Source organism: Thamnophis elegans, chromosome Z (genome assembly GCF_009769535.1).
Source record: "Thamnophis elegans isolate rThaEle1 chromosome Z, rThaEle1.pri, whole genome shotgun sequence".
Lineage (NCBI taxonomy): Eukaryota > Metazoa > Chordata > Lepidosauria > Squamata > Colubridae > Thamnophis > Thamnophis elegans.
In genome coordinates, this window is record NC_045558.1 from 82,736,866 (window position 1) to 82,756,092 (window position 19,227).

The following is a 19,227-nucleotide window of genomic DNA, read 5'->3' on the forward strand; positions in this document are numbered from 1 at the left end:
GTTCGAACCCCTCAGCTGGAAATAATGGCATACGCTGAATATTTGTTATTCTCAAATATTTATTTGTAATAGATGCTCTAAGATTTTTGGCACTTTGATGGGTTAAAAATTGTATTTCAGTTCTTTATGTTTTCCATTCCTTGGCTTTGCCTTTGGATATTGCATATTGCAGAAAGTTGTTAATTGATATCATTAACATAGTATGACAATATTATACCTAAATATAATATTCTGTGCTGTTTTTTTTTAGGAAGGATCCTCATGGTTTTTTTGCTTTTCCAGTCACGGATGCTATTGCTCCTGGCTATTCCATGATAATAAAACATCCTATGGATTTTGCTACCATGAAAGAAAAAATTGCAGCAAATGAGTACAAATCAGTAACAGAATTCAAGGTAAATTAATGGAGATTTATTAACCCAATATTATTGTTCATACGAATCTTTGTTTTCTCTGTAACAAAGATAAGATTCCAGGGATAGACATAGAAATCTTTGTATTCTACAGGAATGTGCTTCAACCTAAAAAAATCAAAGCCATTCAGTGAGTTCAATGTATTATATTTCTACTTGTCCTACATATATGCATTTTATAAACTATAAAAATTATTTTAAGGTTATAGCAGTCTTCTAATAACTTGGCACCTTCATTTTTTATTATTTTGCAGATTTCCCCTATAACTTTGTTGGCAAATTGTTTAATTCCCCCCCCCCTTAAATGTATTAAAAAATAGGACAAAAGTAAATAGTAAAATGAAATTCTTGTTTGGTTCTTGGAAGCATCTTCTTTCTACCTCTTTTTCTGCTTTTGCCAAAATAATGTCTATATTTCATACTTTTCTTCCCTTTTCAGTCAAATTATTCTCTAAACAAACTTGCCTCATAGATGTCTTCTTCTTCTTCCTCCTCCTCTCCTCCTCCTCCTACTCTCCTTATTCCAGAGAAAAAGTAATCAAGAACTCTATACTCAAGAAATAACATTGATATTCCTTGAATGGATGAGTAATTAAATTTTCACTGATAGTTCTGATCTAGACTAGTTAATAGAATATTCTGTTTTAATCTATCTTTTGCATCAACATTAAAATATTATATAAAGTTTAGAAGTAAATAAAATAATATAATCTGCAAGTAAAATTTGGGTTCAATTAAGTATATACTATTCTGAATAAATATTGTTTTCCTCATTAATAATTGTTTTTCATGCTGGCATATTTCTATCAAGTTCAGGAACCAATATTTCACTAAAATCTCTCTCTCTTTTCACTTATCATTAACACACATATTCAAATGTTGAGAACAATCAAATAACATAATAAGGGAATCTAAATTAGGTTTATTAGATCCATAAACATTAAGTATAGTTATACTAACATATAAAATTAAATAAGCCCATTTACATCAGTAATAAATTTCTGTACATCAGTAATTAACTGTTGTACATCAATTCAAAATCTCTTTCAAACTCAAATACTACATCTTTAGCGAAGTATCTGAAGTAAACTTGTTACTCAATCCTTTATTAATATAAATTTATCAATTTCTATTAAATGAGTCTTCTGTAGATAAGTAATATCTATTCTTAATTATTTTATATATGATAATATATAAGTTTATATATTATAAGTGTATATAAGTTGTGTATATAATATCACAAGTTTTTACATTAAGATTAACTTCATAAATTTTATTTTCATCCACTTACCAATATTCTCCTGATACCAATTCACTTGATGAACACTTAATAAGTATCTAATAATTACCTTTTTATTTTTAAATATTTAGCATATTTTCTAGTGTTGCTTACAGACAGTCTCAATTTAATATTCAAATATTACATATATAATTTTCAAAAAACATGATGATGGCATAAAAAATTAAAAACAAGAGATTGAAAAAGTGCTAAAATAGAAAATAGAATACATATAAGTTAAAAGAATGAATGCATAACCCTTTTAACTATAGGAACAACAGTTGTTGTCATCTAACTATCTGTTATTTCAGGATTTCTCAAATACTAAAGGTGTGACAGGTCATCAATCACATTAATAGAATAGAATTTCAGATTTGGAAGGGACCTTGCAGGTGTTCTAGTCCAACCCTCTGTTCAAGCAGGAGACTTTATATTATTCCAGACAAATGACTGAACAGTCTCTTTTTAAAAGCCTTCAGTGATGAAGCACCCACAATATTTGAAGCAAACTATTCCTTTGGTTAATTGTTCTCACTGTAAGGAAATTTCTCCTTAGTTGTAGATTGTTCCTGTCCTTGATTAGTTTCTGTCCATTGTTTCTTGTCTTGCTTTCTGGTGCTTTGGAAAATATATTGACTCCTTCTTCTTTGTGACAGCCCCTCAATTATTGGAACACTCTCATGTCAGCCCTAGTCCTTCTTTTCATTAGACTAGACATACCTATTTCTGCAATTGTTCATGTTTTAGCCTCCTTCATATGTTTTAACCTTCATAAGAATGTATATTATGTTACATTATGTTGTTATTATTCGTATTATATAATACTATTATATATGCATGCCCTTTCTACTGCATATTTCTGTAAATCTCAAGCTGCAGTCTTGCCTTTCAGTTTCTTGATGGAATGAAATTTTGAACAGACATGAAAATAGTAATTAAGTAACTATCTTCTTTTCTTAATCATTAGCATTTTGCCCTTTTCTTTGAATAACTAGTATCTTGGCTGCTTTCTCTTCAATATTTTTAAAGAAATCTTTTTGATTTGATTTGATTTCTTAGCATCTAACTAACATCAGTTCATTTTGAGCTTTGTTTTCATGGCATCCCCTATATTGTCCCAGGCTATATACTTGTATATTTGTGACCTCTCTTCTTTCCATTTTTTGTATATTTGTATATGTTTCAAATTTTCATTATTTTTTAAAATTAAACTACATTGTTTCTTAAATCTCCATTTTTCTCTTCTTATTGGAATTTTTTGTACAGGTACAATTAGTCCTAGACTTAAAACAGTTCATTTAGTGACCATTCAAACTTGCAATGGCACTGAAAAAAATGATAATTTTTTCACATTTATCACCATTGCATCACCCCCATGGTTAAGGGATCAACATTTGGGCACTTGGTAGCTGACTCATATTTATGATTATTACAGTGTCCCAGAGTCATGTGACCACCTTTTTCAACCTTCTGACAAGCAAAGTCAATCAGGAGGCCAGATTCACTTAACAATCATGCTACTAAGTTAACAGTTGCAATGATTCTCTTAACGACTATAGCAAGAAAGGTTGTAAAATGGGGAAAACCTCACTTAAATGTCTTACTTAGTAACACAATTTTTTGGCTCAATTATAGTCATAAGTCATGGACTACCTGTAGTCCTAAAGTTATAGCTGGTCATTTAATATGTTTGAATTACAATTGCCTCATAAAATGGTGCTTTACAACCTGTTAAGCATTTCTGGCTATTATAAAATGTTGCCCAAGCGTCCCCATGATCATGTGATTGCAATCTTGGTGCTTGTCAACCTATTTGCACTTATATGGGATTGTCAAGCACCATGCAAATATGTGATTACTATTTGCAATCTTTTCTGCTAGCTTCCTCAGAAAATCATTGGGGAAGTTAGTTGCATGCTGGTTACACCTGCTGAGAGAACTCTCTCTCATTCTGTCTGAAAGAGCTGCCTGCTGAGGATGGAACCTGAAATCCTTTGGCAGGCAGCTCTTTCAGTCAGCCACTAGAGATGAGTCAGAGATGAAATCCAAGTAAAGAGCAGGGAGGCAGTACAGTAAAAAGTATGGGTGGATTGAGTTGTTGGGATCCTGGGAACACATGAGTGTCTCTGTTTCTCAAGAGCTGAAAATCCTGCTGACATCCTTACAGGAAGGATTTTCAGCTCCTGTGTGGAGGCTGCCAGGGTATTCCCTGCCTGTTTACATTTTAAGATTCTACTGAAATTGAATTTCTTAGGATATAAACAGTTTTGAAAATATAGCAATAATTATGTTTATGTTTTCCAGGCAGATTTTAAACTGATGTGTGACAATGCAATGACTTACAACAGACCAGATACCGTGTATTACAAATTGGCTAAAAAGATTCTCCATGCTGGCTTTAAGATGATGAGCAAAGTAAGACAACTACAACAGAGAACATATTGGGACCAAAAATATAGATTAACATTTGTAGATGATTACAATATGACATTGTTTTATACTTCTGATTTAGATTTAGTTTCAAAAAGGAGATTCAGGTAAACGGGTATGTGAATGCTTAGTACAACAATTGCTGATATACTGCATTCATACTTCCACGTGCTCTTAAACATTTAACTTTACTTTAAATAAAGTATTCTACTGTAGGTTGATTATTTATCACCCTAGAGGCCAGACTGTCTTTATAAAATAAAATTGGAAATTAAAGGAATTTGGATTTGCTCTTAGTGTTGGCTTTTCAGACTGCTGGATTTACTAAAGGTCTCATTGGCATTTCCATTATACATCTCTTTTCTTTTAAACTGAATACTACTCTTTTAAGAATTGGTTTATTCTTAAGATAAAAATGTTAAACTGAAGCTTTCACTGAAGAAGTAAACATTGTCCTATTAAAATAAATTTGGAATTATTCTAGAATGTTAAGCATTTTGCTATTTTTATGTTTCTTTCCCTAAAATATTGGAAGGTGGCGCAGTGGTTAAATGCAGCACTGCAGGCTACTGCTAGATCAGCAGTTCAGCGGTTCAAATCTCACCGGCTCAGGGTTGACTCAGCCTTCCATCCTTCCGAGGTGGGTAAAATGAGGACCCAGATTGTTGGGGGCAATATGCTGACTCTCTGTAAACCGCTTAGAGAGGCCTGAAAGGCCTATGAAGCGGTATATAAGTCTACTGCTATTGCTATTGCTATAAATGCATACATACTCTTTATTTTAAAGCTGTTTGATTATATATTTAATGAATCCCTAAATACAGTACCTATTTCTTCACCTACTGAATAGTATAATGGAAATGTTTATATAAAATGAGTGAAAGGTGGATCTGTGTAACACATATTTATTATAAAGGTGAAACTCGAAAAATTAGAATATCGTGCAAAAGTTAATTTATTTCAGTAATGCAACTTAAAAGGTGAAACTAATATATGAGATAAGATTCATTACATGCAAAGCAAGATAGTTCAAGCCGTGATTTGTCATAATTGTGATGATTATGGCGTACAGCTCATGAAAACCCCAAATCCATCATCTCAGAAAATTAGAATATTATATGCAATCAATAAAACAAGGATTGCACATAGAACAATATTGGACCTCTGAAAAGTATAAGCATGCATATGTACTCACTACTTGGTTTGGGCCCCTTTTGCAGCAATTACTGCCTCAGTGTGGCGTGGCATGGAAGCTATCAGCCTGTGGCACTGCTGAGGTGTTATGGAAGACCAGGATGCTTCTATAGTGTTTGCTGGCCAATCAAGCACAGTAATCCAACAGTCATTGAACCAGATTTTGGTGCTTTTGGCAAAAGTTGCTCTCATCAGAAAAGAGGACTTTGTACTTCATTAAGACCAGGGTCAACGCAGCTGTCTACCAGGAGATTTTGGAGCACTTCATGCTTCCTTTCGCAGATGAGCTTTATGGGGATACTAACTTCATTTTCCAGTTGCCCACACTGCCAAAAGCATCAAAACCTGGTTCAATGACTGTGGGATTACTGTGTTTGATTGACCAGCAAACTCGCCTGACCTGAACCCCATAGAGAATCTATGGGGCATTGCAAGAGAAAGATGAGAGACATGAGACTGAACTATGCAGAAGAGCTGAAGGCTGCTATTGAAGCATCCTGATCTTCCATAACACTTCAGCAGTGCCACAGGCTGATAGCTTCCATGCCATGCGGCAGTGAGGCAGTAATTGCTGCAAAAGGGGCCCAAGCCAAGTACTGAGTACATATGCATGCTTATACTTTTCAGAGGTCCGATATTGTTCTATGTACAAACCTTGTTTTATTGATTGCATGTAATATTATAATTTTCTAAGATTGTGGATTTGGGGTTTTCATGAGCTGTACACCATAATCATCACAATTATGACAAATCACAGCTTGAACTATCTTGCTTTGCATGTAATGAGTCTATCCCATATATTCGTTTCACATTTTAAGTTGCATTACTGAAATAAATGAACTTTTGCGCAATATTCTAATTTTTCGAGTTTCACCTGTAATACTATATTTCAAAATAATAAAAACTTACTTCAAACTGAACAATTGATTATCTTTTATGAAGATTGTGTACAGGTAGGTGGCCATTTGTATGTATGGTTTCCCTTCTGAAATAGGTTGCAGGTGTTCCGGTGTCATGCTGCTCATGATTGAATCACCTTGCATCCTCATTGAAGATGTAGTTCTTAGGTGCAAAGCCATGGCCATTCCCATCCCATCCCATCATCATAGCATCTTCGCTATGAGGGAAAGGTGTAAAGTCCCTGCTGCTCTGTCCTTTCTAATTCTAGGAACGGCTGTTAGCTTTGAAGCGCAGCATGTCGTTTATGCAGGACATGGATTTTTCTCAGCAGGCAGCTCTTTTGGGCGATGAAGATCCAGCTGTTGAAGATCCAGTGCCCGAAGTTGTTCCTGTGCATGTAGAGACTACCAAGAAATCCAAAAAGCCAAGTAAAGAAGTTATTAGGTAAATGTTGGAGGAAGTGTTTTGCTCTTTTGTGCCTTTATTTGCAGGTTAACATCCCTATTTTTGGAATGAATTAATTAAATCATCAGTTTATAACATTGAACTACTAGGCACAATATATAATTGTTTTTCAAGGACTTTAAGCATCTTGGGGATCTTAAGCAGAATCATTATGCATCCCTGCAGTTCTTTCTAGAGTTTACAGTCAGTATAAGTAGCACTTGATAAATATTTTGAAAATGAGCTGAAATAATTGAAAGAGATGAGCACACAATATTCCTTCCATTCATTGTAAGTTTTCCACATGAGCCAGAAAAAAGATACACTTGTAAGGGGTGCTTTAATTTTAATCAGCTCACTTAATAAATCTGCCACAACTTTTTGGAGAATGGAATAGAAGTGAAAAGAGAGATATTGTTTTAATGAATAGCAGCATGACATGTATTCATTCTTATGCAAGAATTAAAACAGTTCTTCAAAATTATTTTTAAAATTAGAGGTCTTGGTGCCACCTGAGCTTTCTTGTTTTTTTGGAGACATTTCATTACTCAAACTAGATAATGTCATCAGTGCTAGTAAGGACTGCTGTTTGCTGTCAGTTTATATTCAAGTGGTTTGCTTGTCACTGTTGCTGAGGATAGTCTTAGAGATTCTTTGGTTGGGCTGTTGGCTGTTGGCTCCTTTGGCAATTTCTCCTCTTAACATTTTTAACTCTTATACATACTACTTTATATTTTAATATTTTCTTGTACATTGCTCAGAGCCTCTCTTTGAAGGAGATAAATGATTAAGAAAAATTTAAAAATAAAGAAAAAAAATCAATGAGGTATCCTGTCTAATTCTATTGGATACCATCCATAACTTCAATGTTAAAACCTGTTGCTTGATATATGCATTACATACTTTCAAAGATATGGAGCACCAGCGAATTTCCAGAGGACTGGAAAAGAACTGATGTAATTCCCATCTTCAAAAAAGGAAAACAAAAATCGATGCAGGAAACTACAGACTTATTGGCTTGACCTCAATACTTGGGAAGATTCTGGAAAAGATAACGAATCAACGAACACCTAGAGGCAAACAAAATCATAACCAAAAACTAACGGGTTTGTCAAAAACAGATCATGCCAGACCAATCTTATTTAATTCTTTGACAAAGTGACAAAATTAGTTAATTAGAGGAATGCTATGGCTAAAATGTGGGTTAGACTGTAGACAGTATCACCATCAGATGGATTCATAACTAGCTGACTAACCGCATTCAAAGTGTAGTCCTCAATGGAATTGTATTTACATGAAGGGAAGTATGCAGTAAGGTACCCCAAGGCTCTGTTTTAGGCTCAAGGCTCTGCAACATCTTCATCAGTTTGGATGAGAGAATAGATAGGGAATTCATCAAATTTGCAGACCACACCAACCTGGCAGGAATAGCCAACACTCCAGAAGATAGGTTTAAGATACATTAGGATCTTGACAAACTTGAAAATTGGGTACTATCTAACAAAATGGAATGCAATGGTGAAAAAAGTAAGGTTATACATTGGGCAAGAAAAACAAAATGCACAGGTATATTAGTATCTGGTCAATAGTAGTAACAGTGACAGGGATTTTGGAGTCCTAGTGGACAATCACTTAAATATGAGCCAGCAGTATTCTTGTTGTTAGTTGCAAAGTCATGTCCGACTCCTCATAACCCCATGGACAACGTTCCTCCAGGCCTTGTATGCTAGAGCTGCCAAAAAAGCCAACACAGTTCTAGGCTGCATTAACAGAGGGATAGAATTAAGATCACTTAAAGTGTTGATATCACTTTATAATACCTTGGTAAGGCCACACCTGGAATACTGCATCCAGTTTTGGTCAACACGATGTAATAAAGATGTTGATATTTTAGGAAGAGTGCAGAGAAGAGCAACAAAGATAATTAGGAGACTGGAGGCTAAAACATATAAAGACTGGTAGGTGGAATTGGGTATGTTTAGTTTAATGAAAAGTAGGACTAGGGATGACATGACAGCAGTGTTCCAAGGAGTTCCAATATCTCAGAGGTTGCCACAAAGTAGAGGCAGTCATTTTCCAAAGTACCTGAGGACAGAACAAGAAGCAAATGATGGAAACTGATCAAGGAGAGAAACAAACTAGAACTAAGAAGAAATTTCCTGACAATTACAACAATTAATCAATAAAACAACTTGTCTCTAAAAGTTGTGAATGCTCCAACACTGGGCATTTTAAAGAAGGCATTGGACAACCATTTGTCTGAAATGGTATAGGATTTCCTGTCTGAGCAGAGTTGGATTAGAAGACCTCACTTCCAACTCCGTCATTTTGTTATTTTTTCCACTGTCAAATTCCTTATCAACATTTGAGTTTTCTCTTTATTAATATGGTAACTTGACTCTGAACCATATTGTTTTACCTGCTCCATCACTAATTTTAAAGAGTCTTTAGGGTGAGCAATTTAAATACAATATCATTAGCAAATGGTAATTTTCATTTATATTCTGTTATATTGAAATTTTGCTCTTTTAGTATAGCTAGTAGGCTATGGTTCTCATGCCAATAAAGATATGGGATTATCCTTGTCCCCTTTGATATAATATATTGCTTTGAAATAAAAACATTTACTACAATTTTGATGCTTATTTTTTTTATAAATGTATGAATATAAGAGAATTATCCCCAACCTATTTTTTTTCAAAACTGCAAACATAAAAGCCCATTTCATATTGTCAGAGTTTTGTTTAGCAGCAACAAATATCATGGCCTACTTTTAATTTTTCTGATATGTGTTATTGATAATATTTAAATTATATATAATATTATTCCAGATATATTTCTTTGAGGCAAATCTGTCTAGTCAAAATGTATCATTTCAGCTAAAAACCACCTAGAGTCACTTTGGGTAGCGAGACAAGTGTCATATAAATTTAATAAATAAATGACTATTTAAACTCAGCAAAAATTGTTGAAAAAGCTTATAATTCACTATCAGTAAAATGTAGGTCTATGGTTCAGAATGAGTTAGATCAGATAATCCAGAACACAGCAGCATGGATAGTTATGAGCATACCACAATATCATTATGTAATTCCTTTGCTTCATGGTTACCCACTAGGCTTTTGGGTATAATTCAGGGTGCTAATTATCAGCAATAAAAAATTTGTATCATAAAGCCTGGATGTCTGAACTTCCATCTCCTTAAATCTTCCACAAACTTTAAAGCCTGAATCTTCTACTAGGGTTTGGATTTAGTCAAGAGGTAGACTCTTGGTGGGAATGATATATGGTGAGAGGATGCTTGGTTTTATTCTCAAAGACAGCTTTGCTGTTGCTGTTTAGGTGGGATATTAAAATTAAAAAATATAATAAGATGAAAAGAATTTGATTTACCCAGGAAATTCATTATATTTACCTAGTGGTCATAAAACTCAATGGCTTAGAATCTATTTGTGGAGAGGGAGGGTATTTGATTTGTTATTTATTTAATAACGTATGCTTTGTTATAGCTGTATATTTGAACCAGAAGGAAATGCATGCAGTCTGACAGACAGCACAGCTGAAGAACATGTCCTGGCCTTGGTAGAGCACGCAGCAGATGAAGCACGGGATCGAATCAACCAGTGTCTCCCAAAAAGCAAGGTCTTGTTCAATTAATTGACATTTTGTTTAGCTAATTTTCACAAGAGTTTTTGCTCAGCTGGACAATAATTTTTACATAGTATTTAATACCTGAATATTTTTAATGAGGAGTTTTTATATTAAATTTTTACAGTACAGATTAAAAATTACATGTTTTAGACTTTAGTTTGAATATAAGTGGAAATTAAATGACATGTTCTTAAAAATTCTTAAAAATTCAATCGTTTAACCTACATGTTAATGTTGCTTAAGACCATACTCTATATTAAAAAGATTATATTTAAGAGTATAACCAAACTAGAAGAGTTGAAGTTAAAAGTTGATGAACAATATCAGCTGATTGTGTTAATCTAAATGAATATTTTGCATAATTCCATTTTTTTCTTCTTTTATTTAGAGCGTTTATGAATACAAATGCTCTATTTTTTAGAACAACATGGAAAATTTTTGTTTCAGTACAATGTTTGAATCCAGTTTCATTGTATATTATATTTGTATATTATATTTAAGAATGGAAATAGTCATATGCTATTAAAAGATTATTTATTAGATTGCATAGACACAGTTCTTCTTCCATTGACACATTCAACATCAGATATTTTTAGTATCTGCTAACATAGTGGTCCCCAAACTTTGCCAATGGAGGGGAGAAGAGAACCAGCCAGGCCATGTGAGTGGCGGGCCAGTGCACATGCGTTCAAGCAGCTTAATTCGACAAATAGTGTGCAGGCACTTGCACATGCATGCACAGTTTCATTAGAAGTTGAGCTGTCCATGCGCACCAGCCAGCCACTTGTGTGTGTGTGGAGCTGCATGTGCATTTGCCCCAATTGACTGCTCGCACAATTGGAACTGCATGCTCGTGTGTGCATTGGCCTACCTATTGTGCAGCCCAGTTCCGAATAGACCAGGGCCCAGGAGTGGGCCACAGCAGTGGTGAAATTCAATTTTTTTTACTACTAGTTCTGTGGGCGTAGCTAGGTGGGCGTGGCAGGGGGAAGTATACTGAAAAATCCTCATTCCCTCCCCACTCCTGGGGAAGGATATTGCCAAATCTCCATTCCCACCCCACTCTGGGGCCAGTCAGAGGTGGTATTTGTCAGTTCTCCGAACTACTCAATTTCTGCTACCGGTTCTCCAGAACCTGCTGAATTTTACCCCTGGTCCACGGCTTGGGAGATGGGGACCCTTGTGCTACCAGATCTGTTAGTATCTGTTAGTATTTATTGATTAAACAGGAAACATTAAAAGAAATTCTGATTGTCCTTTTGTTATACTTAAGTACAGATAGGTTACCTGAAAAAGAATACTGATGGATCTTTGATCTTCAATGTACTCAATCCATCAGATCCTGAAACAGAAGGTACTTTTCAGATAATTTTAATAGTTTATATTTTTAAACATGTTTTTAATTATACATAACTAAGTTTGTGTTTGTACATTTAATTATCAAAAGAAAATGTATAATATTTTCATCTTTATTTAATAGACATAGGTTATTCCATTTGAATATTAAATATGCTGATGTGTTAGAAATGGCAACAAAAAGATTTGCAAACTGAAATATATTTGGTGAGCTAATATTTGAAGGCTTTTGGCTAATATTCTAGTAAGGTCAGAATTAAGTTTAATTTGTGATAAAATATAAATCTACAAGTAACTATATGAATAAAGACTGTGAGCTCTAACTCAAATGCCATTAATATTTATTCATTATTTATTTATTTATTCATTCATTTTTCAAGTTTTTGCACTGCCTAGCTCTCTCTGATGTTGCTTATTATGCAACCATTTTACCTAATTAATTAAAAACTGTTCAGTTGCTCCTTAAAAAGTAGACCATAAAGTATAAAGTAGACGATTACTTACTACTAGATAAAATATAAAAATGTGGGTTAGACAGCATAACTACCAGATGGATTCATAACCGGCTGACCAACCACACTCAACATGTAGTCCTCAATGGAACTGCATCTACATGGAGAGAAGTATGCAGTGGAGTACCCCAAGGCTCTGTTTTAGGCCCAGTACTCTTCAGCATCTTCTCAATTATTTGGACGAGGGGATAAATGGGGAACTCATCTAAATTGCAGACCATACCAACCTGGCAGGAATAGCCAACATTCCAGATGATAGGCTTAAAATACAGAAGGATCTTGACAAACTTGAACATTGGATGCTATCTAACAAAATGAAATTCAATGGTGAAAAAAGTAAGGTTCTATATTTAGGCAGGAAAAACAAAATGCTCAGGTACAGAATATGTGGTACCTTGCTCAATAGTAGTAACTCTGAGAGGGATCTTGGAATCCTAGTTGACAACCATTTAAATAAGAGCCAGCAGTGTGCAGAAGCTGCTAAAAAAGCCAGCATAGTTCTAGGCTGCATAAACAGAGGGATAGAATCAAGATCACCTGAAGTGTTAATGCCACTTTATAATGGTAAGGCCACACTTGGAATACTGCATTCAGTTTTGGTCGCCACAATGTAAAAAAGATGTGGAGACTCTAAAAAGAGCGCAGATAAGAGCAACAAATATAACTGAAGGATAAAACATATAAAGAAGGATCGCTGTAATTGGGAATGTCTAGTTTATTTTTTTTTAAAGGACTAGAGGTGAACAACTTGCCTTAAGAAGTTGCGAATGCTCCAACACTGGAAGTTCTTAAGAAGATATTGGATAACTATTTGTCTGAAGTGGTGTAGGGTTTCCTGCCTAGGCAGATGGTTGCACTAGAAGACCTCCAAGATCCCTTCCAACTCTGTTATTTCATTCTATTAAGCTGAACTTGTGTAGAAGATTATTAAACCTGGCAATAGTATTAAATCTGTATTAGATTCATTCTGACATAGATAATTAGTCTCCAATCCATTTTTCTTCTGCATCACCTTTAAATCATGTTATTGTACTGATGTTAGCACCATCTCAGCATCATGAATAAAAATGCTATATTTTAAAGCAAAAATGCACAGCCATGCAAAGCAATATACTACTAGTTCAACTTGTCCTACAGTTGAGACAAGTATTTCCATTGCTAAACAATGCAGTCATAAAGTAAGATGTCACATTAATATATTACAATTCTGGGACTATCAATTGCTGTCACTAACCAAATATTGTGGGTTGTTAAGTGAGTATCCACCCAAATCCAAGCCTTTCCAGATTTCGTCCCTCCTAGCCCCAAGTTTCAGTAAGATAAAGGACTGTCTCCAAGTCCTCCCATCTGCCTATTCTTTCCTCATTTATTTTTGGAACAGCAAACAATCCCCGAACTTGCATCTCTGGTACTGTTTGCTATGCCCCAAGAAACTACATTAATCAACTAAATCAGTTACCCTCGACATCTGCTACTCCACTGCTTCAAATGATCTTCAACATCTTCTTGCTCCTTCTGTTGACAAGGTGTGCCTGGCCTGGCTGCTGAGCTGGGCTTTGGCTGCCAAAAAAAAAATGGCCTCAGAGGTTCACATTGCTCCAAAACACTCCTTTGTAAAACACTCCTAAAATTCCGCTTTGCAAAAACTCCAGAAAGGACCATCACAAAAAAACCAACTCTTGTCTGGGAACTCTTTGCAAAGGAACTGTTTCTGCCTTTTTTCTTTTTCCTCCTTGCTCCCCCCTGCCCCATTTTGAAAGTAAAGCCCTCCCCAGGAGGATTTTTCTCTTTCTTTCTCTTTCTTTCTTTCTTTCTTTCTTTCTTTCTTTCTTTTTTTTCAAATGGATTGTTTTAGGCTTTCCCCCCATATTTCTTGCGCAAAGTCAGCCCCAGCCTGGCCAAGGAGAACGATTGAAAAGGGGGAGTTTGGCATCTCTTCAAAAGACAGTCCCTGCGTCACAGCACAAAACCCAGCCCCAACCCACCCTAGCAGTCAGGATACATACATGCTTTCTCAGTAGGGGGAGCAAAAAGAAGGCAAAAGTCAGTTGGCGTCACCTCTTTAAATAAAGCACATGTCTAAAATTGATTGGAACTATTATTTGAAGTTCTTACATAAATCTTTAATTTTATTTTTCATTTTCTTGGATAATCCTAAATTAGGGCTTATATTTCAACATTTATTAGTTAACCCAACAATTTCACTTATTATATGTCAAGCTCTTTCATGTTTATATTGCTAATTATGTTTTAATAATTATTTTAAATGAAAATTTGTGTTTTACATGCTCGGTTTCCCTATTCATTTATTCAATTATGTCAAAATTAACTTGTTAATTAATTTTCTTGCATCAATTTCTCACAGTTAATGCAACGTATTGACTCTTCCTTTTAGTAAAAGAAATGAATTCTTTAGAAAAACAGTTTCTAAAGTTTATGTCAATCAATTCTACAAAGAAGTAGGAAGTCAAAAATCAAATACTTATCTATATTATTTTAGGAGTGTTTTCTTTTTTACATTTATAACTAATAGTATAGTGAAGATTATAAACTAAAATGTATGCTTCCTTTTCAATTCAATGTATACTGCTTGATATAAGTAATGTTTTATCGAGCATTAACTGTAAAATTTCAGTCATTATCGGTCCATTTATAGATCTTTTTTGAAAATACACCTCTGTTATAATTTTAAAAAACATAAGATCTAACTCATTTATATAACCTAATATTATTTTCTTTTATTTTGTTTATTATCTATAAATCTTTTGCCCCTTTTACTAATTTGTGTAGCTCATTTGTTTCTTACTTTTTGAAAAAGTTACTTTTTAAAAAATATTAATAATTTCTGAATAACCTTTTTAATAATTTCAAGCAAAAGTTCCTAAAATCTGTGATAGAGTTACAAGAGTATCCTCCTGTCTATTAGTTTTAAAAATACCGTGACCCGTCAAAAGCGCGTTCCACAAAAGCGCGTTCGACGAAATCGTGTATGTGACGTCATCACAACGCGACGAAAAAGATCGAAAAATTGAAATAAAAATTAAATTACAGCAAGCCGATTCACATAAAGGTAAGGGTTAGGTTAAGGGTTAGGGTTAGGTTAAGGGTTAGGGTTAGAGCGTTAGCGTTACGTTTAGCGTTAGGTTAAGGGTTAGTGTTAGGTTTTTCGTTAGGTTAAGGGTTAGGTTTAGGGTTAGGTTTAGGGTTAGGTTTGGGGGGGTTAGGGTAAGGTTTTCGCTTTATTTTTACATTTTTCGATCTTTTTCGTCGCGCTGTGATGATGTCACATACGCGCTTTCGTCGACCGCGATTTTGTCGTCCGCGGTTTTGTGGTGGAACCAAAAATACAGCTCTGTTATAATTTTTAAAAAGATAACTGAAAAAAGAATTATTTTTGCTTATTTAAATATATAAATAATAACATTTTTTATTTTTGTTCATTATTTAACTTACCTTTTCTGAAGTTCATTTGTTTTTTACTGATACTGTTTAGAACATTACAGTTTCTGAATAGCCTTTTTGTAATTTCATGCAGAAGTTGTAAAAATCCATGATAGTTTTATAAAAATATCCTCTTGTCTATTATTTTTGAAAACTTAATAAACATTTATTTATGTTTATTTTTTAAAATAGAGGAGGAAAGCCATCCAGTGGATCTGAGCTCTCTATCTAGCAAATTATTACCAGGTTTTACAGCATTAGGTTTCAAAGATGAAAGAAGGCACAAAGGTAAGTTCTGTGATGCAAATAATGTTTATATTTACAAAATTAAACATTTGTCTTCATATTTATAAAATGTTTTCATTCACTTTTGAATATTTTTAGAATGTAATTACTAGATATCCAGTGACTTAGGCAGTTTGGTCCTGTAGGTCTAATTGCAATGTAAATGACTAATTTCATTTGGATGAGGTACCATAATGCAAGCTTTTCTCAAGCATACAAGTTCTTTGTGGTGTCCATAAAGCTGTCTTAAAAACCAAGGAAGGCTTATCTGTAACTCGCTGAACTAGAGACATATTTTGGTGGCATAGTCAGGATTCTGTTATTGGCTCAGAACATTTCAATTTTAAAAGTATATATATTTCAGCCATTTTAAAATATGTTTTATGTCATTTTTCATATGTAATAAGAATACCAAACAACAATATTTATTTAAAAAATCAACAAGAAAAGTTCAAATACCATTAAAACATGCATCATAGTGGAATTAAATAATTTAAAACTTTATCAAATGTGAAAAAACAGAAAATGGAAATTAGCTGAATCTGTAACGGTTGTGTGCTGATTATTTATTAATTTGTGTTATTAGTTTTTCTAGCTGTCCAAGAAGAAGTTTGCAAGCTATAGTGTGGGAAAAAGAGGAAAAGAGGAAATTAATATTTTTACCACCTGTTTTATTTTTACAAATGGTAGAAATAAATCTGTGGAATCTCAGCTGCATCCTGAATCTTTTACAAAATGAAGAACAATTTTGTGTAAATTGCAGTTATACAAATTGTAGGCATACCTTTACTTACATTTGATTTTTAATTTATGATTGACCTCACACAGGCTGAACAGAGATAGCCAAAGGGCCAGATGTGGTCAGGGGATGTAAAATACCCTGGTCTGATCAGGATTCTCAATATAAACAGTTGGATAGGAAGCAGAAACGTTAAACCTGGTTGAGAATTCACCACTTTCCTGCTTCTCCAGGCTGGCTGCTGTTTATTGCCTTGACTTTGATGTATAATGAGGGTCTTTAGATTGCCTGAGCATTGCAGGATATCAAAGACCAAAGTCCTGTTCCAAGAAGATTCCACCGAAAACGTGGCAAAGATATGGGGTAAAACAAAAGAGTTTGGCATTAAAACAAGAGAAAGCACTTTGTAGGATGGTTTATGAACAATGCTTAGATAATACTTCAAAAGACTCATATGTCTTCTGTATTATTCTTTTACCATACTCTCTATTATTTGTAAAGATTGCACAAATAATTTTAGGAGTCATACTACCACAGTGAACCCAAGGTATAACCAATTGTTTACTGTAAAATATGTAAAACCCAAGAGTTACAGCTCAATTTTTTGCATAATATTTCAAACACATTTTTTATATTTTCAGTTACATTTCTTTCAAGTGCTAATACAGTGGTTTCAATGCAAAACCACTCTATCTTTCATGATCTGAAAATGGATGAAATGGAGCTGCTATATTCAGCATATGGAGATGAGACTGGGATTCAGTGTGCTTTAAGGTAAGATTGTTAAACTGCATTATTGAATCCCTGATCTTATAACACTGTTGGCAATATACATGGCCTTGGCATATGAAGAAGACCAATTTATTTTGAAGCTAGTAAAATAACAAAGAGAACAATTTTAAAAATATCCAAGAAACATAATCAAAAGCAAAATATGAATGCATCTGATATTTATTTTACACTGAAATTTCTTTTAGTCTTCAAGAATTTGTGAAAGACTCTGGAAGCTATAGTAAAAAAATAGTAGATGATTTGCTGGATCAGATCACTGGTGGAGATCATTCCAAGTCTATTTATCAACTAAAACAGGTAAGTGTGTTCACCAGACTTTCCTATCAAAACCTACTTTATAATACAGAGTTTGTAGCTGAAATTATTCTTAAATTCTTTTTATTGAAACAAATTATCTATCTCATCTAAATGGACTATAGCTAAATTATAATTAAAACCTGTGTAAAGACATTTTTTAACCTCAGAAATATTATATTTGACATAGTCATAAAAAATATTCTTTTCATCACAAAGATAGTTAAAAGGTACTTCTTCCTTTAAAAAAATAACGTGCATAGATAAGTTTTTAGAGTGTACTATGCCAGACATAGAAGGTATATACAGTGGATATAACAGCATCCATGTTAAAATGTGAGATTTTTTGAGATGTAAAAAAATAATCAGAGCAGGATATGTTTCCCATTTTTAATAGACTAGAACAGAGTAAAGAGTAAAGGTCTTCTAGTCCAACACTCTGGTAAGCAGGAGACTTTATACCATTCCAGATAAGTGGCTGCCCAGTCTTTTCTTAAAAGCCTCCAGTAATGGAGCACCCACAACTTCTGAAAGTTTAACTGTTCTCACTGTTAAAAAAATTCTTCTCTCTCTGGTTGCTTTTCTCCTTGATTAGTTTTCATCCATTATTTCTTGTCTTGCCTTCCCGTGCTTTGGTAAATAGGTTGACCTCCTCTTCTTTGTGATAGCCCCTCAAATATTGGGACACTGCTATCATATCTCCCCTGATCCTTCTTTTTACTACACTAGCCAAACCCAATAATATAATGTATATTAATCACATATTAATATATTTATAACAATAACATATAAATATAACATATAAATTGAACATTTTGTTTGAAAAACAAACTGAAATTTTCAGTGGGGGGGAAACAATAAAAAACCTACAATGATGTGATTGCATAAGTGTGAATAACCTTAAACTAATACTTCTTTTATTTTATGACAGTACTTGGGGTAGGAACGTCTATGCATGGTACATCTTGCCTTCGGAATCTTTGCCCCCTCTTCCTTGCAAAAGTGCTCCAAATCTGTCATATTGTAAGGACACCTCCTGTGCACAGTCATCTTCAATTCACCCCACAGATTTTCAATTGGATTCAATTCCAGGCTTTGACTGGGTCATTCCAAAACTTTGATCTGGTGAAGCCATTCTTCGGTCAATTTGGAGGTGTGCTTTGGTTATTTTAATATTGAAAGGTGAAATTATTTACGTCTTCAGCATTATCAGAGGCCTGAAAGGTTTGGGCCAAAATTGACTGATATTCAGAACTATTCATAATTCCCTCATCTTGACTAAAGCTCCTGAAGAAAAGCAGCCCCAAAGCATAATGCTGCCACTATTGTGCTTCACTGTGGTTATGGTGTACATTTGGTGATGTGCGTGTTGTTTTTGAGCCAAACATATTTTTTTGAGATTACAGCCAAAAAGTTTGGAAGGACATCCAGTTCTTGATAGTGTCATTTTAGTGCTATATTTTCTTTTCAATGACTGTTTTGTTTGGGTTCCATGCT

The 19,227-nt window shown here is 34.1% G+C and overlaps 1 protein-coding gene across 8 annotated transcripts in view; it reads left to right on the forward strand.

The window, feature by feature from the left end:
- The window catches only part of BRD9 (bromodomain containing 9), a 60,970-nt gene that overhangs the window by 29,997 nt on the left and 11,746 nt on the right, over nt 1-19,227 (forward strand). For 3 of the 8 annotated variants that reach the window (XM_032237345.1, XM_032237350.1, XM_032237346.1), the window contains exons 5-12: nt 251-395; nt 3,997-4,107; nt 6,485-6,660; nt 10,170-10,302; nt 11,590-11,665; nt 15,813-15,908; nt 17,286-17,418; nt 17,622-17,733. In XM_032237345.1, coding sequence (XP_032093236.1) covers nt 251-395; nt 3,997-4,107; nt 6,485-6,660; nt 10,170-10,302; nt 11,590-11,665; nt 15,813-15,908; nt 17,286-17,418; nt 17,622-17,733 — 982 coding nt within the window. The remainder of the gene's footprint in view (nt 1-250; nt 396-3,996; nt 4,108-6,484; nt 6,661-10,169; nt 10,303-11,589; nt 11,666-15,812; nt 15,909-17,285; nt 17,419-17,621; nt 17,734-19,227) is intronic. The other 5 variants (XM_032237348.1, XM_032237352.1, XM_032237349.1 and 2 more) reach the window with 2 other exon arrangements.